Source organism: Cornus florida, unplaced genomic scaffold (assembly GCF_030987335.1).
Source record: "Cornus florida cultivar Cherokee Brave unplaced genomic scaffold, ASM3098733v1 CherokeeBrave_3.0.0_Hap2_Chr01, whole genome shotgun sequence".
NCBI lineage: Eukaryota > Viridiplantae > Streptophyta > Magnoliopsida > Cornales > Cornaceae > Cornus > Cornus florida.
In genome coordinates, this window is record NW_026775571.1 from 34,185,561 (window position 1) to 34,212,785 (window position 27,225).

At 35.5% G+C, this 27,225-nt stretch overlaps 1 protein-coding gene across 1 annotated transcript; it reads left to right on the top strand.

Annotated features, from left to right (window-relative positions):
* The first annotated feature begins 8,972 nt into the window (after positions 1-8,972).
* Positions 8,973-10,950, top strand: LOC132270656 (LRR receptor-like serine/threonine-protein kinase EFR). The gene is made up of 3 exons (XM_059771840.1): positions 8,973-9,813; positions 10,161-10,304; positions 10,880-10,950. The coding sequence occupies exons 1-3, from the start codon at positions 8,973-8,975 to the stop codon at positions 10,948-10,950; spliced, it is 1,056 nt and encodes a 351-aa protein (XP_059627823.1).
* The last annotated feature ends 16,275 nt before the right edge of the window (positions 10,951-27,225 follow it).

Sequence of the window (27,225 nt, forward strand, 5' to 3'; positions counted from 1 at the left end):
GACTTGGATGGAACATAGTTCAAAATGTACATCGCTGATTCTAAGGCTAATCCCCAAAATGATAAAGGTAATGTAGCAAAACTCATCATAGATCTAACCATGTTAAGCAAAGTTCTGTTTTTCCTTTCTGCTACTCCATTCTGTTGAGGGCAATCAGGTGCGGATAACTGGTGCACAATACCCTCATTGACCATATGATCCTTGAACTTCCCCAAGAGGTATTCATCTCCTCGATCAGATCGAAGTGTTTTGATAAGTTTACCTAATCTACGCTCCACTTCTGCCTGAAACTCACAGAATTTTCCATAAGCTTCTGACTTGTGTCGCATTAGGTAAATATATCCAAAACGTGAATAATCATCAATGAAAGTGATGAAGTACTCAAACCCTCCTCTCGCTTGGGTGTTCATGGGACCACACACGTCTGTGTGCACCAACTCTAATTGTCCTTTGGCTCTATATCCTTTAGCTGAGTAAGCCCTTCGAGTCATCTTTCCTTCAATACAGGATTCACAAATTGGCATAGGCTCCTCTGCCTCACAAGGTAATAAACCTTCTTTAACCAACCTTTGAATCCTATTTTGATTGATGTGACCCAATCGTAGATGCCAATGATACAATGAGTTTGGAGAAACTGTTTTTCTTTTAACATTCAATCTAGATGAAGTTGCATTTAATTCATAATTTTGCATTTGATATGAGCTAGGAGTTAAAACATATAGACTATCTTTCAATGCACCAGAAGTTATAACACAACCATTTAATTTAATTAAAACATTTTTTCCAAAAGTAAAAATATAGTTTTTGCAAACTAACGAAGAAACTGAAATTAAATTGCGCCTAACATTTGGCGCATAAAGACAATCTTCTAAAATAAGACTTCTCCCACTATCAAACTGCATATGAACCACTCCCACTACTTTAGCTTCCACCTTGGCATTAGATCCCATATACAAGTATATCTCTCATTCATTGAGGCTTATGGACTCCTGGAATCCCTGCAATGAATTGCAAACATGATTAGTGGTTCTAGAATCTATGCACCAGGAATCTATAGATTCAACCACATTACATGCCTCAATAATGAATATACCTTTTCCTTTACCTTGCGTGCGAAGTGTTGGGCAGTTAGGTTTCCAGTGACCCGGTTGACCGCAATGGAAGCAATTTCCTTCGCATTCAACCCGCACTTTCTTCTTTCCCTTATCCTTTTGTTTTACTTTGTTTGGCACAACCACAGTTTTGGCACCATCCTTCTTCTTTTTCTTACCCCTCCTCTTGGGCCTAGAAGTGGATGGTCCAGCAGACTGAGTGTAGTTGATAGATGCACCCTTACTTTTGATTATCCCTTCAAAGGTTACCAACTCATTCAGAAGTTCAGCGAGTGTGTACTTAAGCTTATTCATAGAATAATTAACCCTAAAAGAGTTAAATGAGTCTGGCAATGAAGCGATAATCATGTCAACCTGAAGTTCACCATCCAAGTTGCATCCAAGGATCTCCAGTTCATTTAGAAAACCAATCATTTTTAAAGCATGTTCCCGAACTGAACTACCTTGGACCATCTTGATGGTCATCAAGTTTGTTATAGCATTTTGGCGTGCACTCTTACCAATTTGCCCAAACATTTCCTTGAGGTTAAGCATGATGTCTGCAGAAGTGAGATATTGAAGATGTTGACTTTGGAGTACATTCGAGAGTGAAGCAAGAATGTAGCACCTAGTCATCTAATCTGCTTTATTCCATTTCTTAAAAACTTCATACTCTTCAAGAGGATCCTCAGGCAAAGGTGGAGAAGGTCTGGGAGTAGTAAACACATAATTCAACCCCTCATATGTGAGTACAATATCTAGTTACCTTTTCCAATCGATATAATTAGGTCCAGTTAATCGATTTTCTTTTAGTATGTTTGCAAGTGGATTGAATGGACTAGTCATGATAAATCTGAAAATAAAAGCATTCATACAATAAATAAAGTGAATAAAAATAATCATGCAAGAATAAAATAATTAATTAATTGTGGGTCCCTTAACCACATTGCACGAAAAATCGGACAATCAATATGCCAATAACTTATCCGGTTGGCGGAATTCATTATTACTTATTGACGAGAACAACTCATTATTTTCATATCTCTTTAGACAATGCCTTATCTATATATGAAATAATTCTCGATTAGGTTTAGCCTTTCTAAAATCACGTAGTATAGACCACTTCGTTGGGGAGCTAATACTATTGATTTTAGATTGAGTATATAACGTAATTAATGCTCTAACGGAAAAACAAATATTAAATATATTGCCATTAATAGTTTAGACTCTTTAAATTATGCGTAGGGCCTTATTTTTAAAGATCTAACTATAATGGTCATTTAATAAATATATTTTCGTGAGACAACCATTCTTGTAATCTAGACTCTTTAAATCATGTATAGGGCCTTATTTTTAAAGATCTAATCACAATGGTTATAATTACGAAGGCCATGGGGTAATGTATAAAAATCCCCGCTCCCACTCAATTTTTTTTTAATAATATATAACTAGGGTTTTTCAATTCATGATTTAATACATGAAAAATGCCTTAATTTTAATCCAATTAAATTTAGAAAATATATGAATTTTAAATGATTCACTAATATTTAATTTGAGGCAAAAATAATTTACAAAAATAATTTTTCCGTTTCCCAACAAATGCCGTCAAATTAATTAGCAATCTAATCCAATATATCTTCATAATTTAATTAATATAAATCAAGTCATTTAGATAAAAAATCATGGATCCAATGCATGAACAATTATAATTAGTATTAAATTATTTCATGCATCACAGAAGCAATATAAATGGCCAATGGATTCAGTTTTTAACATTTAAATACTATTCTTGTTGTACGGGCGTCCTTTAATAGTCTGTAAACACCCATAGGAAGCTTGTATGCGTTAGGAGAAGCAAAACGCTGCTTGGAACACGCCTGGACGGCTCCACATGCACTCGCACGCGCCTAGGGCAGGCTGCAGGACTAGGCACGCGCTTCCACGCGCCCCCTACGCGCTGGCACGCTCTTGGGGCACGTGGGACGCGCCCTCACGCGCTCCCAAGCGCCTAGGGCGCGTGGGACACGCCTCCACGCGCCTTCACGTGCGTGGAGAGCAAAACTAGCCTTGGCTAGCGCGTGCAATGCACGCGCCAGCATGTCTCCAATTAGCCATCTCCTGGCTCGTGTGGAACACGCGCCAGGCTTACCTACTGCGCCATATCTGATCCGTGCCTCCTCCGGTGCCCTTTCTCGCCGCCGGCGAAGCTCCGGCCACCGGAAAAACGCCGAAAAAAATTTCAAAAAATTCCCAGAAAATTAAATTAAGCCTAAAAAAATTTCAGAAAAATTTCAAAAAATTCATAAAAATTCCAGAAAATTACTGAAGCATAATTTAACCCTTTTGGACCCCTTTGAAGCTTTATAGCATCCTTTGATGAATATTACATGGTTTTAATAAATACTTACAATTTGAAATACAATGAAAAAAATTAAATTACATCATTGAATTTTCAAACGGCTAAAACAAAGCCTTAATTACATTCATCCAAAGATAAAATTACATTCTATATACCTATAAGTTTCATCCATGGCTCAAACACATATCATCATCCATTCACAATTATACATACATCATCATGTATTAATACATATCAACAAAATAAATCATACATTAACATATATCAATAATTCTATATATGTATATATAATTTGGATCCATGAATATGATTTTTATAAACACATGATCTCTAGTAATGAATCAAACCATGTGCTCTGATACCACTGCTGGGAAACGTGCAAGTTTTTAAAAACTTTTGAGGGATTTGCAATCATGGATCTTGATTCATCACATAGAGACAAGTTTTATGCAAAAACAAATAAAAGATGATATATAATTCAATAAACACATTGAATACTTACATCAAAGGTCTGAGTAAACCTTTTAATCTTTCCTCTAAAGTGAATGTTCTCACTTATTGTAGATCCCTTTAGCAAGATGATTTCTCCTTCTTCTTGATTATAATCTTCCCTTTAGGAATCACCAATATGCCTTGATGAATAACCTTGGAATCTAGGCTTGTGGTAGCCTCCTTTAGAAGAGAAAACAAACCCTAAAATCTAGAGAGAGAAAGTGTATTCCTTTTTTTTGTTCTTAAAGTCACTCCTAAAATATCCATGGACCCATGTATATATAGGCAAAATAAAAATAAGAATAAGAAAACAATAAATCATTCTTCATTTCTAAATCAACTTTCTCAATTTTAACAGAACTCCAATATCAACTTGGACTATTGGTGAGAATCCTTTTGGGCTTACTATTTTCTTAGCTCCTATAAATTAATAATTGGCTGGTTCATTAAACCATAGACCCAATTCAATTAATTGATAAATTAATTTCTACTCCACTAAAAGAAATTAATTGCACTCCAATTAAATAGTAAATAACCTCTAAGTCAATGTTGCACTTTGACTCCTCTATGCTTAATTATTTATCGGATAATTAAAGTCATCAATCCGACAATATAATTAATATAATTATTTTGTTACCTTTGATTATTTCCAGCTCGATCACAATAAAATATTTATTTGACAAAAATAATAATTTACTAAATAAATATATATATAAAACATTTGTCTAAAACATACGAAGGCCTTCGAATTTAATTTGTGATCAACCATAATCAAAACAAAATAAATACAAATAACACTGATGTAAATATTGAGAATATAAACCTCTAACTATTAATTACATAACTACCCAAAGTGTCGATCTAAGAATCTCGAGGTATCTGCCGAACAAATCAAAGTAATTATTAATTAATAAAAGAGTCTATACTTCTCTCATGCTTAAGAGTCAAAAGCCATGACTGTGATAGAGAGCAATTGCATACGACAGCTCTCGCAATATATCTCAATCTATCGTGGACTCGGTTCAAGTCTTAACTAATTAAATGTCCATCTATAATTACCGACTTTGAACCATTTATGATTACTAATTTATAACATAGTATTAATTGCCATTACATACATATATAAATATATCTTGTAATCAAGTGGATACAATCAATTCCATAATGAATCGAAAAATAATACATTCCATTCACCAATTGTATAATGCTTTAATAATAATATTCAGATAAGGAACCATGACTTTTACAATCCAAAATTAGAATTTGCTATGCTAGGGCACACATATTGTAACAATGGGACCATGTTCGTAGCATATTTAACAGATGTTGTCTTAATGGAGTATAAGTCATTGTGTGGTTTGAAAAAAAGTAAATGCTTGGAGTTCTGTATTTTACAAAGAATGGAAATTGCTTTAGTTATCACACATGAATTGATAATGGTGATTAAAAGTATTAAATTATTGGAGTAATGAATAAGATGATGGTGCTGGTTGGCAGTAAATGGGTTTTGAGGTTTTGCATGTCATGAATACTCTAGTACTGAAAGTTGGATTATTGATCGGGAGATAATTATTTAATAATCTGGTGTAAGAATTTATTTGGGAGAATTATGAACTCTTGATGTTGTGCATGTGTTGTACATAAATATTATGAAGAATTTAGAGATATATCTAATAGATGGTATTTTATTGCACACATATATGTGGATTAGTTGTTCAATTAGTTTAACTTGGCTGCTGGTAGCTTTGCGTCTATGGTATATATAATCCATGGTTATATAGGTGTCAATTAAGGATCCGTGGATTTCAATAAAGAAATTGAACTAGTATTAGAAGTTAAGCCATGGTATAGATGATGGTGAGTGTAGTTAAAGTCAACTCAGATTAGCCGACAATGAGGGTGATTTTTAGAATATAAGTTAGCAGGTTGCAAAAATCTAAGACTACGAGTATGTTATGGAATGTTTTTATTTATTAATTATTTAGGTAATTAATTAAGGTATTTGGTGTACTCGGGAAATTATGAGTTATGATTACTAAATGGTAAAGATATTTATTAAAGCAATGCTTTTGGTATTTAGATGAGGTATGTGAACTAAACGGAGCAGTAGTTCGGGACTAACCTCTTAATGATTGGTCGAGATTATCGGATCAGTTAGGCATGGTCAGGGACCAGCCTTATGCGAGTGCACTATTTTGTGTTATGGCCATGGGTCTAATTATCCCTTATTGTGTGGACGTGATCAGGGATCATCTGGGTGAGTAGACGTACAACCCAGCCACATGTGTGCAATTGGTAGTCAGGGACTATGCAATTCACACCATTTAATCGGAGTGGAGCTAGGGGCTCATGTGAGGTAATGGCATTAGAACGCCAACTGATTGAGGGGAGCCAGGGGCTCATGCGAGGTAAGTGGAATTTTAGTAATTTTAATTCTTGATGGGTTATAAGTTCACAGTTTGAGTTAATGTTATAGAATGACGATGATTAGTAGATATTTTCTTGGTCACTTATATATGTATATATATACGGATTAAGTAAGAATTGACTTGCTGAACGATGATAGCGTTTGACAATTTCTTGCTGAGCTTGTGAGCTAACCCCTTTATTACTTTAAGGTGCACATGAATTTAGCTTGCAAAGGAGATTCAATGGGAGATGGAGATTTTCCGGTTTTCCACATATTGATTTTATTATTATTTCTTAGCAAACACTTTGTAATAAGATTCATTTAGTTGGTGGAATTTTTATTAGTTGGGGTTGTAATAAATTTCCTTTGGATTGCTGGATTTTTAAATATAATGTATCATACTGTTTAATCATGGCTTATTGTGGATGAATGATGTGAGTCACATACCAGATTTTAGTATAAGACAACGGTTCTTGTGTTAGAATTTTTGGGGCGTGACATTAAATCCTTGGAGATGCTAGGAGAGGAATTCCCTCAGAGAGGATCCGATCCTAAATTTAAATATATATGTGTGCATCATATCAAGTAAATATTGGGACCAGTGTTTCTAGTCGAAATGTTAAGAGCTATATCTTACAACCAATCGGCTCGGTGGTCAAATTCCAGCCAAATTAGGGGAATGTAGAGGGCTTCAAATATTGGAATTGAAAGAAAACAAATTCATTGATAGTATACCAAAGGAATCCGGGAACCTTACATCCCTCAAAATTCTAGCTCTCTATGGTAACAACTTGACAGGTAACTCGAAGACTTCATTACCTTTTATTAATTTATATCAGTAAATATATCTCTTGCACATGATATTCACATCTAGGTCAACTTTCGAAGCACCCATACTTTCCATCGTAAAATAAGCTAGTAACATGCAATGTCAACAAAGTCATATATTAAAAGCAACCATTGTCTGTGGTTCCTGGGGTGGGGCTGACAAGGAAATTCACTTGGGGATATCTAAAAATACGAAAATAGAAATTAAAATATACTAAATTTCTCTTTACAATAGAATTCTTTATAAAAACAAAATCCAAGATAAGATATTTGTTATATATATATATATGCTCAATACTTTTTGAGAAGATAAAATTTTCTTTTTCATTGTGTTTAACAAAGCAAACAAACACAACAATTTATCAAAATTAATATCACAAGTAGGATATATGAGTTGAGAGTCTAGTTGGTTAGAGACTCGTGCTGATAACGTATTGTGAATCTAAAAAAAAATATAGAGCATATAATTATAGAAAAATAGAGCTAGAGAGATCTTATTCTTTTCTCTCAAGACTAGTTTGGTGTGGTTGAATGAAATAAAGTTGAAATGGAATGAATCAAAGAATGGAATAGGAATGGAATGACCGTTCTCATTCCCATGTTTGGTTGCACAAAAAAAATCATATTTTTGTAAAACATATATATATATGTGTGTGTGTGTAGCTGACGTTGTATTAAAATATTTTTATTTATTTATTTATTTATTTTTAAAAGTGGGAATGGAATGGTCATTCCTTTAGTTGGAATGAATTAGGGAAATCACTAGTCTCGGAGAATAGGCAAGAATTATCATTCCAACTTTAAAGTTACTTATCAAACTAAAGAATGAAAACAAAAACATTTCATTCTCACTTCATCTGATTTCATCCACTCACACCAAACATGATCTTAAATTCAAGTACATACATATAGCAATGAGCATTCCGTATTTATATTCAAACTTTGCATTAATCAACATTCTTAATGTACCTTTAACAAGTGCATTTACCACTTACATAACCCACGCATCACATCCCAATTTGCTACAGAATGCACACACATTCACATCCCAATTTGCTTATGGTCCCCACATGATAGATATATAAAACTAGTGAATTTTTAAAGTTATAAATAATGGTTTTTGAGCCTAAGTTTTCAAATCAAGACTTCGACCAACCATTAATTAATTGTGGTGTGGGCAAGAGCAGTGGATCACAATGGAAGACTTTTGGCTCAAATAACACTAGCCTATTGTTGGGAGAGGAAATAATTTTTTTACTGAAAAAAGTTGGAAAGATAAAAGTTAGTCTTAGCCCCCGGGACACTTCTAGCTTGTGCCCTTTTCTGCATTCTATTGTATTATAATGTGATTCTTTGAAATTGTGCACTGAACCATTGACTCTAGTGTAGTATAATCAATACCACTTCCAGCCGTCCATTAAAATTAAAGGAATAATTTATACCTATCATTTTTTCTTATCCAATCTCAAAGTGCACAACTCAGACCTTACCATTTTCTTTTTCAGTACAGCTATATATCATAAATTTTAGCTGTACTGAAAAAGAAAATGGTAAGGTCTGAGTTGTGCACTTTGAGATTGGATAAGAAAAAATGATAGGTATAAATTATTCCTTTAATTTTAATGGACGGCTGGAAGTGGTATTGATTATACTACACTAGAGTCAATGGTTCAGTGCACAATTTCAAAGAATCACATTATAATACAATAGAATGCAGAAATATATATATATATATTGTGCTATGTTTTGCATGCCCACCATTTTTGTATTAATCCAAATTAATCACACACTAATGGAGAGAACTTGCTTTGCTCTTTTGCGTGTAGTGTTGTTAGTGCATTGTCTTTTGGCTTGTTTAGCTGGGAGTGTTGCCAACATTACTAGTGACCAATCTTCTCTTCTTGCCTTGAAATCCCACATAACGTTTAACTCTCGTGGTGTCTTGGCTAACAATTGGTCCACAACTACCTCAATTTGTAACTGGATTGGGGTCACTTGCGGCACTCGCCACCTACGAGTGACATCCTTGAATATTTCTAACCTGGCTCTTGAAGGTACAATTCCACCAAACCTAGGTAACCTCTCATTTCTCGTTTCCCTCGACCTTAGTACCAACAATTTCAGTGGTCATCTGCCCCATGAATTATCTCATCTGCGTCGATTGAAATTCATGAATTTGGAAGTTAACAAATTTAGTGGACAGCTTCCACCTTCCCTCTCCAACATATCAATGTTAGAACACTTGGATTTATCTTCCAATTTTCTACATGGAATGATTCCACAAGAGGTTGGTAATCTTCATCACCTGAAGATTCTAAACATGCAATATAACCAGTTTGTAGGCAATGTGCCACTAACCATCTTCAATATCTCGTCGCTGCAAGCAATTGGTTTTACGAGCAATAGCTTATCTGGTAATCTTCCAATGGATATGTGCCGTCGTCTTTCAAACCTCCAATTGCTTTATCTATCTCTGAATGAGTTACATGGCGAAATTCCATCAAGTTTATATGAGTGCTCAGAACTTCAAAGTTTGTCACTATCATTTAACAAATTCAATGGACCCATTCGTAAAGGGATTTGGAATTTAACTGTGCTCAGGCAGTTATATCTTGGATATAACAACTTGGAAGGTACTCTTACATATACTATCTTTAATTTGTTTATGATCAATTCAGTGTGCCCATGTTAGATTCTCTCTCCACCTAATTTTTCAAGAAAAAAAAATAAAAATTAGAAGTCTATGAATTAATGTGCCCTCATAGTGAGTTTGTAGCTTGTCGATCAGGTTTAAAAAAATGCATGCCACATATTTTGTTATGTTTATCTATAATTATATGATTAAAATGAAATGTTTTATATCGATGGTAATTAAGTACAAGAAAACCAGTTTGAATCTTGAGAGCATTTGTTTTATACTTATATTATTAATATGATATCAAAATTAATTTGTGTATACAAATGATAAATTCTTTTGCAGGTGAAATTCCGGAGGACATGGGTAACCTTCGTAATTTGGAGGATTTATCTATACCGATTGCCCGCCTCTTTGGTCGCATTCCATCATCCATATTTAACATTACTTCTTTGAAACAGATTTCATTTTATGCGAACAACTTGACTGGTACGAACCATTTATTTATTTATTTTTTGGTTTAAGGGTGAGCTTGGTACGATCCATTTCGTTTGACAAGCTTTGCAAGTTATTTTTTGCTTTAATATACTAAATACATTTTTTCTTTAATCATTTTCATTTTTCCTTTGGGTTTTGCTATTCATGCTAACTAAACACAGCCCTGGACCACCAGGTGTCCAATGCCCTGGGAAGGGGCTTAAAGGACAAATATGCCAACAAGTATAGGCATTAAAAGATGCCCAAGAGATGGGCCGATCCTTTAACAATAGGCCCAAGAAATGTAAACCTAGCCCAGGCAAACTTATCACTCCACGTGGGTCAAGCCAACCCACCAAGTAGATGGCCCATTAACAACAAGATGTGGGCATAAAGGGAAAAATATTAGGGCAATGCACGGACACTATAAAAGAAACAAGAAAGATAGTGGGAGGGGGATCGTGTATTGTATGGAAACTTTCCCTTTTTTGGGAGAGAACCTATTTCTGTACCTAGACCTAATTGGCGTCATTTGTAGGAAACGACGAGTGAGATCTCGTACTTTTTCGACTTGATTCATGACACAGTTGCGATCAAGAACCATGATCGGAGAAGGAAGTACGCGCCAGTAAGGAGAGAATCGAAGCGATCAGTATGATGAGCTTTGGTAACTGGTTCAGACCTTATGCCGGGAGAACGCAGAGCTAGTCGAAATTGAATCAAAAGAAGGTTAAGCTCAGATAATGTTTTGAGTATGATGCTATGCCACGACCTCTTCCCCCTCCAGTAGATGTCGCGGCGGCAAACGAAGTTAATCAACTGTAGAATGACTAGGTCGGATCTGTATACCTCGACTACCGCTGACCTGAGATCGACCCAGGGTGTAAAGGATTGACGAACAAGCAGGAGGGAACTAGTCATCCCACTACATGAAAATCCACTACAAACCATACGTTCGACGAAACGTCCAAAATGGATATTAGGACATAGGTTCAAAAGAAGATAAGAGAACAAATGAAGGAGCTAAAGGTGCCGACATCAGCTGACATGGCCGCCAGGACATCCACCCACATGGTGGAATCCCCCCTTCACAGAGGAGATTCTTAAAAACCCAAGCTAAAGAAGTTCGTCGTCCCAATATTCACCTTATTTGTTAGGACTAAAGACTCGATGGAGCACTTCTACAATGTGAAGCTCAAAATGGCTTTGCACACTGACGATGACGCTTTGATAGGTAGAGTATTTCCAACAAGCCTTGCCGGACCGGCGCTCAACTGGTTCAAACACTTGCTAAAATGATCAGTCGACAGTTTCCATCAATTGTGTCAACTGTATATGCTTAGTACTTTGGAAACCAGCAAATTCAGACGACCATATCGAGCCTATTCACTATAAGGTAGCAGACGGTTGTAAGCTTTCCTCACCATGTTCAACTTAGAAATGAGTATGGTTGATGACTGCGATCAAATGGCAGTGGTAGAAGCTTTTAAGCTGACGATCATTCTAGGGATGAAATTCCATTCTTCATTGGTAAAGAGACCCCACTGAATATGGGGACGTTAAGTGCCAAGGCTCAAGGATACATACAACTAGAAGAAAATGAGGTAGTAAGGATGCAATGAACCACCATAGTTGCTGTGGAGAACCGATCATGTGATAAGATGAAGAACCAAAGGCCCTTAATCGAAGCACCACCAGTTCCTTGGAGACCTCCCAAACGGTAGAGAGAGGAGGAAACTTTGAACCCTCTAAAGATCTCACTGGAAAGGTTCTACCAAGAGAACAAGGCAAAGTTCACACCACCACAACCAATCAGACAACCGTTCGAACAAAAAGGACTAGTCAAAGCACTACACCTTCCATAGCGATGTTGGCTATTAAACCAATAAATGCAGAAATATGAGAGGACGGGTTAAAACAATAATCGCCAGGGGTAAGTTGTCAAATTATTTATTAACCAAAGATCACCAAAACCCAAACTAAATGACAAGGCACCATAACCCGGTGGAATGGAGTGATAAAGCTACTAACCCTCAAAAGGCACATCCTATTCGGATGATCAACATTATACATGCGCGACTAGAGAAAGACGAGAAGATTAAAGAAGGGCACCAATCACGTCTAAGGTAAGCACAGAAGTTGAGAAGATTGGGTAGTGTCAACACCGTGAAAAGGGAAAATGGCCTAACTCAGATCAGATTCGGTAAAGCCAACCTTCAGAAGGTGCAAACCCCACACGAGAATCCTCTCGTGATTAACCTCATAGTGGCTAGTTGCCTTATAAAGCGATTCCTAATCGACCTAGGAAATAGTGCTAATATAATCATCAAGTTAGCCTTCAAACAATTGATGGTCGACCCAAAACAAATTAGGCCGACCGGGAATGCATTGGTTGGTTTCGATGGGAAAATGGTGGAACGGATCGGAGTAATCGAACTACCAGTATATGTTACGTGGAGGAACCATAAGGAGAAATTTGTTATTCTGGACATCCACCCATCCTGCAACTTGTTTATGGGAAGGGGGTGGATCCATCGCATATCGGGCATCCCATCCACCTTGCATCAGGTTATGAGATGCTTGAACCCAAAAGGAAATGATGTGATTGAAATTCGCGGAGACCAAGTCACTGCAAAGAAATGCTACACAATAACCCTCTGAACTAGAGATAAGGGCAAGGGTAGGCCTCAAGACCTTAAATAACAATCATAAAGCCCTCCGTCCAAGTCAATTGAATAAATCATAAAGGTGGATGAACAATTCCTCACTGAAGAAAAGCTAAAAGAAGCACAAATTTATCTGCGCAAAGTAGAAAGGACAACAAGAGTACGACACTGCAATCCCAAGAAGAGCAAAATGAGTTAGTTGAGCTTTTAAGAAGAAACTTGGATGTCTTTGCTTAAAGCCACCTGGATATGCCAGGAGCGAGCCCAGAGGTTGCTTGTCATAAGTTAAATGTTGATCCAAGTTTTCAATCCATATGATAGAAGCAAAGAAGATTTGCCCCAGAAAGGATCTAGATAATAGCTGAAGAAGTCGATCACTTATTGGAGGCAAGATTCATCAGGGAAGTGCATTACCTTCAATGGTTCTCAAATGTTATTGTAGTACAAAAAAAGAATGAAAAGTGGAAGTTATGTTTTGACTTCACAAACCTCAACAAAGCATTCCCCAAAGATAGTTAAATGCTTGAACAGAACCTCAATATGATAGAAGAAAAGATAGAAGCAGGAGTGATAAGGTTAACCTCCTACCAACAAACTTTAATAAATAACCACAACAAAAAAAGTCAAGCATAAAGCATTTGCCCAAGGAGATCTTGTCCTAAAAAGGAAAGTAGGTATAGTGTCCAAGATGGAACCCCTTGGGAATGACTATTCAAAATCACTGAGGTTATAGGGAAAGGAGCGTTCAAGCCCGAAAGGCTCAATGGCAGGCAGATCGACAAGCCATGGAATGCCATATACCTAAAGAGGAGCTTCCAATAAAAGATTCTATCCTTTCATCCCTTCTTTTCATTTTATGCTAAAAAAAGCTTGTAAGGTTGAGCCGAATGCTAATATAACCTCTCATGAAAAGTAAATGTTATAAAATTATTAAGTGATAACTTCTTCTCAGTATGATAAGTTGTATGAATGATCATCAACCAAAAAACTTGAAAAAATCTTTCAAGTTTTCTATAAAGATTTTTTCAACTTGAGTGGCAAATAGCATACGGAGCATTCGATCGAGTTTAGAAGATGATATTATGGAAACTTACAAGTTGAGTGGTAAGTAGCACTAAGAGCCAATCACCAAAGACTTCGTTAAAATTTCAAAGAAAATTAGAAGTTGAGTGGCAAGTGGCACCAAGATCCGATCGCCAAAGACTTAGTCAAATTTTTACATGGAAAAGTACAAGTTGAGTGGCAAGTGGCACTGAGAGTCGATCGCCAAAGACTTAGTCAAATTTTATAAGAAAATTATTAGTCAGAGTGGCAAGTGGCACTAAGAGCTGATCGCCAAAGGCTTAGTCAAATTTTCAAAGAAAACTACAAGTCAGTGTGGAAAGTGGTACCAAGAGTCGATCACCAAAGACTTAGTTAAATTTTCAAAGAAAATCACAAGTCAGAATAGCAAGTGGCACCAAGAACTCATCGCAAAAGACTTAGTTAAAATTTCAAAGAAAATTACAAGTTGAGTGGTAAGTAGCACTAAGAGGTGTTCGCTAAAGACTTAGAATTTACAAGTTAAATGGCAAATGGCATCAAGAGCCGATCGCCAAAGACTTATTTAAATTTTCAAACAAAATTACAAGTTGAGTGACAAATGGCACTAAGAGCCGATCACCAAAGATTAAGTTAAATTTTCTATAAGTTAGGCAAGTGTGGCAAAGAAAAAAGAGTTAAAATATCATAAACAGCAAAAGACATTTCTTGGTATTATATGATAAAAATATCCAATACAAAGACGGAAAAGTCCAATATTACACCACGTGCCTTGGAGTTACAAAAGGAATAAAAAAAAACCCTACACATTATACTACTGGGAAGGAGAAAACTCAATATTCACAGTGTTCTCCACAACAGACTCCGAATTTGCTTTTATCTCCAGCAGGGATTACATTAACAAAAATCAGAAGATCCTCAACTCGATCTATTGATCCATCTTGCTAGTTTTGAGGAGCTGGAGAGACAGGGGGATCAATAGTAGGAAGTAAGGGGGGAGTGGGAGAAACACTGGAAGAAACCAGAATGTCCGAACACTCCTTGAAGACTTCTTATATGAGATCCTCAAAGGGGTTAACATAGTTCTTGGGTAGCTCAATATCTAAGGCCAAGTCACAGGCATCCAAACCATTGTATGCTCTTCTTGCCCTTTTAGCTAAATGATAGTGCAGGAAGCCATCTCGGTAGCTGTTTACATACCTCATGGTTATAGTATGGGACAACCAGGAGTGTAAAACAGTAATACCACCTTACACTGTACTGAGCAACCCCAGCATATAAGAGTACTTGCCACATCCTCTAGCTTCGTCTATACAAACATTCGAGCGGTCTTAGACGCTTCCAAGTTCTTTGCCATTTTAAAGTGACTCCATTCGGATTCACGGAGCTTGGCAACCAACTTAGTGAAATCTTCAATAAGTTTGTTCTGCAGAGTATGGATGCTGGCAATTTGTTGCTCCCTGTCGTCAACAGCCCTTTGCATACCAGTTATACCGAACACGGTCTGTATGGATAAAATACTCAACTAAGGCACTAACCCTCTGCATACCAGCTATACCGAACACGGTCTGTAGGGATAAAATGCTTAACTAAGGCATAATAATAATAATAATAATATATACACAAGGAAAGAATTGTATCTCTATAGCACAGATAGGGAGGCGGGAGAATATGTCTTTCTTACTAAGTTCTTTTTAGAACTTTATATCCATGAGAGTCCAAAGGTCCCTAAAATAAGATAGAGTTGTGGCCCTATTCTTGAACATGGTATCCTTAGCAGTGATATGGGATCCACCTTGGTGAATTGTAGAGCCCAAAGGATGATCGACTGAGAGGGACTAGTCAATCCAGAGGTCATTTGACTGGCCTGAGTAAAAGTGGAACCGCTCGACTGAACCCTCTATCGTTGAGGCAGGGGAGCGTTGTCATTGGGATCTTCCACCCGCGTGGATCTTTTCCCATAAGACTAATTCTAAGAGGGCTGTTGGACTGCAATAGTCAATTGAGCTTGAGTATCTTGATGAGCTTGACTGCTAGTCTTCTAAGCAGCCGCGCTTCTACCAAACAAGAGGATATATAAGTTTTCCTATATATTTAACTTCAAAAGCAAAGTTCTTGAGAGACTTAGACATGAGAATAAACGAAATGAGGGCACATTGCACCACACATTTTGCAAGAGGTACCTGAGTCTCCTGTTGCAAATGGAATAATCCAGCAAATTCAAAGGAAGGCCAATGGAATGACAAATGAACCTACAAAATCACGGAATACATGTGTCATAGACGTATTAATATTTATGAGACTTGAAAGGTTTGTACAAAGGCACAACGTAATCCTTAAACTAGCTAGGGATTAGGAACGTATCAGAAGCCTTAGTTCTCCAATTTCCCTGGACAATGATATGACCATCTCTCCACCCCTTAATCGAATCAGGCTTGTCAGAATAGATCGTGCGCTGAACAATTGGGAAAAAGCGATAACGTCTCTCTAAGAGGTATAGCCTGGGAACCTTATAGGAAAATAATAAATCGATAATGGCCAAGTCTAGATCTCTTTCTTTGTTCAGAACCAAGAGAATTGAGATGATTTTGAAGAGGGTTAACTTAAAAAAGGGCGAGATTGAGCTTGTTAAGTACCAAAAGGTACAAAGGATGTAGTGGGACCTAAAAACCTCTAAATGTGCAACAGAAATTAGCACGTCTCTGGTGGAAAGACCTTTCCCAACCCCATAATCTGCATCGCAGCATATACTCTCTCAGATAAACATTACTAGGAATTTGGCTACATGTAACGACCTGGATTTCTCAACCCAGTGCGTTAGTGATGAATCGGAAGTTGACCCGATAACGGACCCGAAATGCAGAAGCGAAAGAAGCCAAATGACCTCAAGAGATGTACGTCATCCCTAAGGCCCCAAAATGACTCTCCATGAAGCCACGGAACTCAAATGAGCCAAGCAAATGAAGCAAGAATGCCTAACTCGAAAAGAGATGAACTAAGGGTAAAATGGTCATTTCTCACTGAAAAGGGTGCCACCGTGCACACCATTGGAAGGACAACAAAAAATGAACCAAATTAGACTCAAGTATCATCTGATTCTGAGTCTGGACAGAAAAGATATGAAATTCCAACATCCGATGCGAAAGTTATGAAGCAATGACTTAACATTTTCCAATATTTTCATAATAAACTTTGAAAACAAAAGTGCATAGAAAACGAGATACATATCATTGGCCTCCGGCCTCATCTCATACATGTTAAATACATTGAAAAGAGTGCACTTACGTATACTTTACATATACGAATCAACGAATATAAGTTTAAACAAATAGGGCTATAAAGAGGCATCTTATGCTAACACTTGCATAAAATAGAAACTTAGAAACTGTAAGCCATCCAAGGAGCAATGGAATCTTCAAATCTTGAGTCCTGTGCCTGAAATATGCCCCAGTATCGTAGGGGTGAGTAACATAAAGCTACTCGTAGGAGATGAGCATGCATCGACTTAGCATTTTACAATTTTATCACCTTATGGTGAAACATGTTAAAGGGGCTCATGCCACCTAACGTCTATGTCAAGATGAGACCCAGGGAGCATCCTAAGCTACCTAGATCATTTATATCATAATCACATTGTTTATACAATTCAAACAATATGGAAACATGTTATACAAGGCAACAAAATATAGATTCTCAAAGTCATCAACTTGAAATCCAAAATACGAAAACAACAAGTGTGGGTCATGCCACCTAACGTCTATGTTCAAAATGAATCTATAAGGTCATTCCTAAACTACATTTGAACATCAAAACACAAATTATGATATCGATGCAATTTAACCAACAATGGAACTTCTAATACAACGCATGAAGCATGCTTTCACAAAGCTACATCTTAAGCTCAAAATAGGAAATCAAATAAAGAACAACAAGTTACGATATCATCTAGTTATCAACTTGAAATGAAATACGAAATCAAACAAAGTGGATACTCGGACGTCACGCCAGATCAGACCGATAACATAGTTATTTTAGGGTTACTAGCCCATGGGTAACCTCCCTATGTGCACACTAGACTGTATAGAGGGTTCCCCGTACTAGAACCAAGTCCTATCCATAGCCAAACAACGACATCCCCAAGTTTCCAAAATCAACAAATTGTGCAACAACGTATATATATCAACATGTATATACAAGTTATCAACTATTTACCAAGCACAATCCAAATTTTGGAAACTTATACAATACATGCTCAAAATTCACAACTACTATGGCATTTAAGATGTCAAATACAAAGTGTGCAATTCCTTACACATAGCAACAATATATTCAATAAGGAAAAACATTTTCTCATGAATAGAAAAGTAACAACTATGTTATTCAATGCTCAAAAGTAATCAAGTGAACATACATCAAATCCAAATCCATGATTTAAATATAGAAACAACTTCCAAAATGCAATTAAATCCATGGAGTAATAAGTAGAATTTAATTAAACATAAATAGTTAAATTCTCTAAATTTCAAGTTAATCCAAATAACCTCAATTTAATATATATTGAAAGACATGTCATGGTCATCATATATATAACATCAAATGACAAGTTAAGTGATTAAAACACTTAAAACAAAATTAATCAAGCTAATTAATTAATTTCCTCTAGATTTTTAAACAATTTCAAATGCCTTCAATTTAATCTATGTTAGAGAACATGCCAAGACCTATTTAAATACCACATTACAACTTGATTTAATGCTTGATACAACCATGTGAATTAAACTTTCACTCAAGATAAATATTAAATAAAAGTTGTAATTCTTAATCAAATGATCTAAATTTAATATATGTTAACCAACATATCTAAGCATAATTTCCTAGATTGTTACAATTCAAATCAAAGTTATACATCATCATAAATTTTAAATCTTATACAAAGAAATAAAAATTACTAACTTTCTAAATTTGATACAAGGCATGCATATGTGTTGTATAATCATGGCAAATACACAATACAACACACAAATAATCCTAAAATATTCCCTACCTCTATTGAAATGAAAATCCCAATTACCATCGAAATGAAATCACCCCAAATTTTCGGTCCGCAAAACAGATTTTTCAGCTTGCTACCTTCAACTTGTAAAATTCATAAAAAATTCAATTCTAAACCAAATTGAATGAATTCAATTCTAAACCAAAGTTTTCAAATTGAATGAAAACTTAAACACTATAATTTGATAATATCAATTTAGTTTAACAAAACATTTTCCCAATTGAAATAGTTTTGACTCACAACTTTGAAACAAATTCTGCCCAGAAAACACATTTTCAGCCTGTAGCTTCCAACTTTAAAAATTCATGAAAAATTCATTTGATATCCAAATTGGGCAAACCTAATTTGTTTTGGAGTAAACATATGAGAGTGTAAAACTAAAAATTTAAGCCATGATCCAATGTCAAAAGGTTAGTGAAATAAATCATCTAAAAATATGTTTTCCAGCTGCAATAAAAACATGGACAGCAGATAGTTTCAGATTTTTAAAAATTTTTAGAAATGCTCTAAAATTGTGAAAAAATTCTGAGTAGTGTAAAACCCATGGAGGAAGTTTTAGTAAAAATTTCAAGGTAATTGAAGCACCACAGATCCATATAAAAATTCATTTCTAGACCAAAAAGGAAAAGCTTCAAATTTCCAGCAACTAGCTTGCAACTTCAAAAATTCATAACTAATTCATTTTAAATCCAAATTACATGAAACCAAAACTAAATGAAAGCTAATTAAGTATATTTTCATATTCTATATTTAATTTGACAAGATTAATTTCAAGTTAAAATAGTTTAAGGGCAAAATACAAGTCCTTCTCTTCCATGCATGTAAAACACTCAATAATGACATAAAAATACTTCAAAATAATATATCAATACCTCACTAGAGAATTGAATCTCTAGATACCAAAGCAAAACTAGGAGTTAGGCTAGATCCTTCAAGGGTTTTGAAGAGGAGGATGAGGGGAATAAAAAGTATTCCAAACTTTATGGTCTAAACTAAGTGGAAGGGCCTCAAAGATTAAGGTCAATGCCTAAGGCTTCAAGCTCCATCCGTGAAGGCTAGGGTTTTCTTGTAAGGAAAAGAATGAAATAATGTGGTTAAGTGTGAGTGGAGGAAATAGAAATCATTCACTCACTATGTGCTCTTACACCATGGTCAACACACACATCTATGGTCAATTGCACAAAAACCCTCTTTAAAACCATAATCCCAAAGTGGCTCAAAGATATTTGCAAGACTAAATTGTGAACCTACACTTGTCACCAATCCATGGCTCCTTCCTAGGCTTAATCCCACACCTACACTTGTCAACCATCCAAGCCAACAAGTGCACCAATCCTAGGCCAACAAGTGGGTGAATCCTCACCCTCCAAATGTCATCATCTAATGCATTAAAGTATTTCCACACAAATGTCAACAAGTGGGCCAATGAACTGTCACACTTTTCAAAAATTGCAAAAAGGTCCTTTTTGAAAATATCTTCCAAATTTAATTACAAAATGGTCCCCAAGATGAAAAATAATTACTTTATTTAATTACACTAAAACCCCACAAGTTAAGAATAATTACACTAAAGTATACATTAATGCCCCTTTATGAAAAAAGTAAGCAATCAACATGCTTTTCTAGAAAAGTAAAAATACCACTATCATGGAAGTCAAATATCATGAATACATGCAAAACCGGAATCAAATCCAAGCACAAAAAGTGAGGTTGTGCAAGGAAAAAGGATAAACGAAAAAAAGACAAAATGTGAATAGTGTTCGGAAAAATAAAATATAGAAATGACACAATCCCCAAAGGAAGTTGTCAATCCAAGGAAAAGAGTCTCAAAAATCATTCCAGAGCACTCGAGACGACATCAAGTGATGAAAAACCGAACCCAAAAAGGAAAAGACAACGGAAAAAAAATATCTGTTAAAATCTGAGAAAAAGAAAAGGAAGAAAAATGACCGGGTCATTACACTACAGGCACGAATAACATCAAGGTCCAACACCATGGAAAAAAGAGAGAACCTAGAAACCCACAATAGAACAAAAAAAGATGGAAAGGAGAAAACTAGAAGAACAACAATAAAATGGGCAAAATTGACCTTGAGAAGGGAAAGAGACCAACCACCCTCGTTGACAAAGAAGGTAACAGAGAATGAGGACGAGATCACCAAAATAAAGTAGAAAAGATGAGATATAAGTCTGTCCAGAGAAAGTTCTTCAGTCAAATACAAGGGGGATGTACCGATCTGAAAGTACAATCACAAAGGTGAAGAAAGAAAAAGTTGACAATGACAACACTTAGAGCCTCTGCATTAGCCTCTCCGGATTTTAGCTTTCCAAAAATGCCATTTTAACTTTTCCAAGAGCCACATCAGCAATTCCAAGAGCCACGTCAACAACTTTCGCTCTCCAGAAACATGTACTCCATCAGGCTCTACGAATTTTTGTTCTCCCAAAAAAAAAAAAAAATTAGTTAATTAATTAATTTTTTTTAACTTTTTCCTGATGACTATATTTCTTAGGGTTGCAATTCGGGCGAGTTGGGCGGGTTTGAGTTATAACTTGAGCCCAACCCACCATATGAAATACTAGACCTAAGCCCAACCCTAACCCTATCCTCAACCTTAACTACTCAACCCAAGCCTAACCTATCCTTCTACTCTTAAATTCAGATTTACAACTCGGGCTTAGATTCTAGGTAAATATTTCAGGTTAATTTGGGTTACTCGTATGACTAATCCCTACACCGAAAAGTTAATATGATCTTGAATTAGTTTTAGACTAAATTACTCTTAAATAAGAAAAAGTTTAAAGACTTTTTGTAGATTTTTAATAAATTGCAAACAATTTTTTAGAAAATTAATTCTCCTAAATGTTAACATACAATAAGTTAAGATTTAACAAAAGAAGTTGAAAAGAAAAAAGTAATTATAGATTAAATATTATATATAATGTATTTAAAAGTAAAAATATATATGAAAATAATATTAGAATTTAGGTTCGGATTGGCTCGGGTTCCTAGCACTTCAACCAAAGCCCAACTCTAATTAAATTCGGGTTGAGATTTTTCAACCCAAGCCCAACCTTAATTGTAAAAATGATTGCCCAAGCCCGTGAAAAATCGGGCTAGGCTCGGATTGCACCCCTAATATTTCTAACCACTATACTCCTAACGGCTGTATTTTTCATCTTATATAATGAATACTCATTTGCTCATCTAAAAATCATCACTACATTCATCTCTCTCTATTGTAGCAAAATATCATTATCCATCTTTTTTAATTTAGGTAAATTGTATTGATATCTCCTGAGGTTTTAGTCAATGTAACTCAGATACAGGTCAACGGCTTTTTTAACAATGACAACCCCTGTGGTTTCAAATGTCATATTTGCCCCTGATTATTTAATTTAATTAATTTAAAAAATATCAGCCTTGTTAATTGACGAAACTACCCTCATCATTAAGCCTCTTTCTCTACTCTAATCTTTAACTTTTTTCCCCCTGTTGCAGTGGGTCTGGGCTGGTAATGGTTGTTTTAATTTAAATTTTTTTTTTTTTTTCCTCTGGTGGTGGTTGTGGTGGTTATGGTGATATCTAGGTTATTAGGGTGCTTCAAAATTTTTATTTATTTATTTATTTTATTGTGGTGGTGGTGGTTTTGGTATCGTCTAAATGTGTTGGTGGTGTTGTCTAGCGCATCGGGGATACCAGTTGCATAAAAGTGTGATAAGTGTAGTGTGGCCAAGTTTGAATTTATAGAATGTCACTACCACTAATAATTATTAATGTAGCTACAGTAAGTAGGGATCGTCCTAAGAAAAAGGAAGCATATTTTTGGAATCAATGTTGGATTAGTAGGTCGAATGATCAAAAACGGGTTTGATTGATTGATTAACTAATGGTTTAATTAAAAACAATGCAAGTAAGCAGCAATCTAGAAATAGAGAAAATATATGAGGGAGGAGTCTTGGGTCATAGAGTTTACCACTAAGCATTACCTTCCTAGACATTTAATATTTGATGGATTAGGGGGGATTATATGTTGTAAATAAAAGTGTGTGTCATTAATTGAAATATCAAGTATAGATGGCCAAGTAAGCATACATTATCTAGTCAATCTAGTGAATAGTACAACATATCAAATTAAGCCATTAATCCTTCCATAAGTCCACAATTAATGCACACTCATTACATTAGAAAAATATACTACTTGCATTCATAAGCATGAAATATTAAACAATAAGAATGGATTGTCCGCCTATCTAAGAAAGTAAGACAATTACTCTACAATTAAGCTAGTGACATGGAAATTAAACTAATCAAACTAAGAAGGTGGCATAATCCATCAAGAAATAAGTATGAACCATTAAATAAACCACAAGAGTAATTTATTTAAGCACCATGCCTTAACTATCACTGGATTCGTAATATCAACACACATAGACATGCATCAATGTCACAAAATCTAGAGATAAACACATGAACATTCATTCTAGCATACATAGACATATGGATAGAATTAAATGATCAATTGGAAGTATCAAACTACACAAATCATTGTAGAAACAAGATTTATATATATAAGATGTCAAGACAAGAAATACAACACAAATCCCCATTACTTACAAAATATCAAAGTCTAGGAGGCATGCTTAGGGCTATCTCTAGCCCCAAGAGAATGGTTTAGCCACTCATTGATGTTGTCATCCAACCCTCAAGGGCTATCTTCATGGTAGAATTCATCTTCCTCCTCTTGTGTTCTTAGTAGAAACCCTAGATGAGTGGAAGAAATTTTCCAAATTGTATGTTTCTCTCTCTAATCTCTAGCCAAGCCTCTCTCTCTAACCAACCTCTTTTCTAAAATTCGCCAAAATCCTCATATAGGTTGCTCAAATGTCACACCCAATGGTCAGACCTCATGCACTAGGACCTCCAAATGATTGCACCACCAACACACCTTTAATTTGGCTTGAAATATGTTTTTTTACGCAACTTGAGGCAGTTCGATCAATCACATGGTTGCTCGGATCGATCGAACATGGTGGTGCACTTTTTGGATAAGGACAAAACTAAGATATTTTTAGGAAAAAGACAAAAGTGGTAGGTGAGGATAAGATCAAAAGGGTTCGATCGATTGAAGGAAAGGTTGGATCGATTGAATAAGAAATTTTCCTGAGGATAAGGACAAAAGGCTCGATCCATCATGACAGGGTTGGAACGATCACAGTGTGATCGATCGTAGCTCGGTTCGATCAATAGGAAAAGGCTTTTTCATCACTTTGCTCCTTTTCTCCACTAGGCTTGAGATTGCTTCTTTTAAAGCTCTAATTCAGCTGAATTGACTTATTTTAGGGAAAAGTGCCTGAAAAGGGAAATAACATGAAATTAGACTAAAACAGGAAAATAAGACAGAATAAGGTCTTAGAACATTCAAGATTTAGGGGTTTCAATGTGCACTTTTCAGCGCTTATCATTGTCTTAGTGTTGTGGTGGCTTTGGTGGCATTTGCAACGTATAAGTATGGATTGGCCATGGCTGTTTTCAAATTTATTTATTTATTTTTTTTTTTTTTTTCATTATGGTGGTGGTGGTTCTTGTTAAACCAAGAGAGGGGTGAATTGGTCAGATTAAAACTTTCCTCTTTTTTTCACTTCATTAAAGAACATGTTGAACAAGATATATCACAACTTAAGTCAACCAAATCATATGAACACAAGGTCTACAAGGAAACCCCCTCAATAGGGAAAAACCTTGGTTCTTGGCCTCAGACAATAAATCATTCACTAGTTGTATGCAAGTAGTTACACACTCAACTGTCTCACTCTCTGTACACACCTTATACTAATAAAGACACTAGTTTTCACAGCCTTTACACACACACTAGCTTCACTAAGTGCCTACTACACTCCCCCTGTCCTAAGCAACCTTGCTTGGACTCATAAAGCTCTCAATAGCTTAATCAACAATGGGATGACGTATCAATGCCCTAAATACCATTTACAATGTGGTGTCAATGCCCAAGTACAAACTACTTAAGCTGCTATAAAGGATAATAATGAGTACACAACTTTAAGTAACACAACACAAGAAACCCTAGCTTCACTTCTCTGCAGCAAAAGGGATATAACTGTCAAAACACAATGCAGCTCTACTTGATGATCAAACTGGGTTCCCACAGCCTTTTCATAGCTTATTAAACTTGCTCAAACCAGGATTGGACATTGAACAACAAGTAAACCACTATTTGCTGTTTAATAGGCTTCAAACCCTCTTCAATTGTAAATCTATCAATTCAGTGTATAGCTTCAATACAGACCCTTCTTTTATTTCCATAGCCTTGATATCTTCATACAGTCTTGCTTAATAGATTAAAATAATAATTAGAGTAAGGTATAGTAATCTTAGATCACAAAAGGCTTGATCTCAATAAACCCTAATTTTCAAGCTCTTAAGGGTAAAACTGTAATGTAGCTAGAAAGACAATTCAAACTTTACTCCCTTAGTCTTTAATAGGTAAAATACACTTACTCACATGTCTATTTTATTAAACACAGCAAGGTATAAACATTTAATACATACAACAGCTATATTAGAGTAAAAGCCTTAGTTCTCAGCTTCAGCCAAACACAGACTTAAGGAGCTTTAAATCATCTTTAATAGAGACATCCACGGTTTCAACTCAGTATATGAAACTTTCTCAATAACAAAATCAAGTGATACAAGGAAGGATAGAACAATGTAGATCAAATAAAGTAACCAAACAGCTCACTACAGGTCTTGTTTTGCTGCTGCTGTGATACATCAGATTAAAGGGTATAAATGATAATTTGCAGTGTCTCAGGCCTGGAAAATGCCCTCACAACATTGTATTATCTTCACATAGAAGCTTAGTAGTTAAGCACATCAATATATAAATAAATTTCAGCCCCAAAATTTGTTCTCTGTCAATTTCTGCATAAACCTGTTATCTAGGAGTAATTTTGTAATCTTAAAGTATCTCTGGTCTGCAAATGATTTCCTCAACCTCAATTTACATAATATAACATGCTTGGATGATTATTAATTCAGTTCTAGCAAGTTAACATATACTCACTTCACAAGGTTACCCTATTTAGGCTTAAAACCTTAATTTACAAGGGTTTTGAGGCTTAATACACCAAGAACCATTTTTCTATCTTAACCATTTGTTTATGCAGTCTTAATTCAACATTCTAAGCATGTTCATAAATTAATACTTCACATAGAATCAAGGTATCACAGCTACAAGCTTATGACAGCAAGTTTGCACCAGAAAAATTGAAATAAATAGGTTTAAGATGTGAGAATTGATACTAGCTTGATTTTAGTTATGTAAATGCTTTCTACAGGTGTGAAAGCCTCAAATAAAATTACTTAAACCTTGCTTAAACCCCAGAAGCAACCACAGCTATTTTTGAACTTCCAAACCTCCTTTTTGCACCAAAAATCTGCAATTAACTTGGCCTTTTTTGAACATCAATGAGATACTCATTTTATATTGAATTTAATGTTGAATCTCAGCTCAAAACTTCATTCAAAACCTCATAAAACCTCTTTCGTTCTTTGGTCACAAGTCCTCTCTAGCAAATCCACTCAAATGTAGCTCAAAAAGGCCTTATTTCTGTGTTTGCTTTCTCCAACTACTGTAACAGCATATTTATACTCTTACTCTACTGCCCTAGTGTGGACAAGTATTTTCCCACATTAGCCAATCATAGATAGGCATATATACTGACATTATATATTATAAATGGACCAAACTACCCTTGCACAGCCTTAGCTTGTGTCACCACAACCACCTTTTCTATAGCCTACATTTGTCATTGTACAATGCTGATACATACAGCTAGGAATTTATATTTTTATCATTATCCTTTCACAATAAGACAACTGTACATGTGGCATAATGTAGAGTGTCCTTCATTGCGAACTAGAAATATACCAGAATTGCCCTCAAAGTGGATATGTATATGCTACCATATGTGTTTGTGTATATGAACCAGAATATGAAAGCTGTGGTGTATTACAGCACCTAGAGAAAGTGCAACACATTTACACACATAAGTATGAAGACTAAAATTACCCCTATGATAGATATCAATAAAGAATGAATAGCCTTTAACACTTTTGACATGCATTTGACATTAATAGGGCAAACCTCAC

Bases quoted from the DNA above. Each gene is read 5' to 3' on its own strand.
- LOC132270656 (XM_059771840.1), top strand. From the start codon at position 8,973: ATGGAGAGAACTTGCTTTGCTCTTTTGCGTGTAGTGTTGTTAGTGCAT. The intron at 9,814-10,160 runs GTACTCTTACAT...ATTCTTTTGCAG, and splicing joins TGGATATAACAACTTGGAAG to GTGAAATTCCGGAGGACATG. The intron at 10,305-10,879 runs GTACGAACCATT...TTCATGACACAG, and splicing joins TTATGCGAACAACTTGACTG to TTGCGATCAAGAACCATGAT.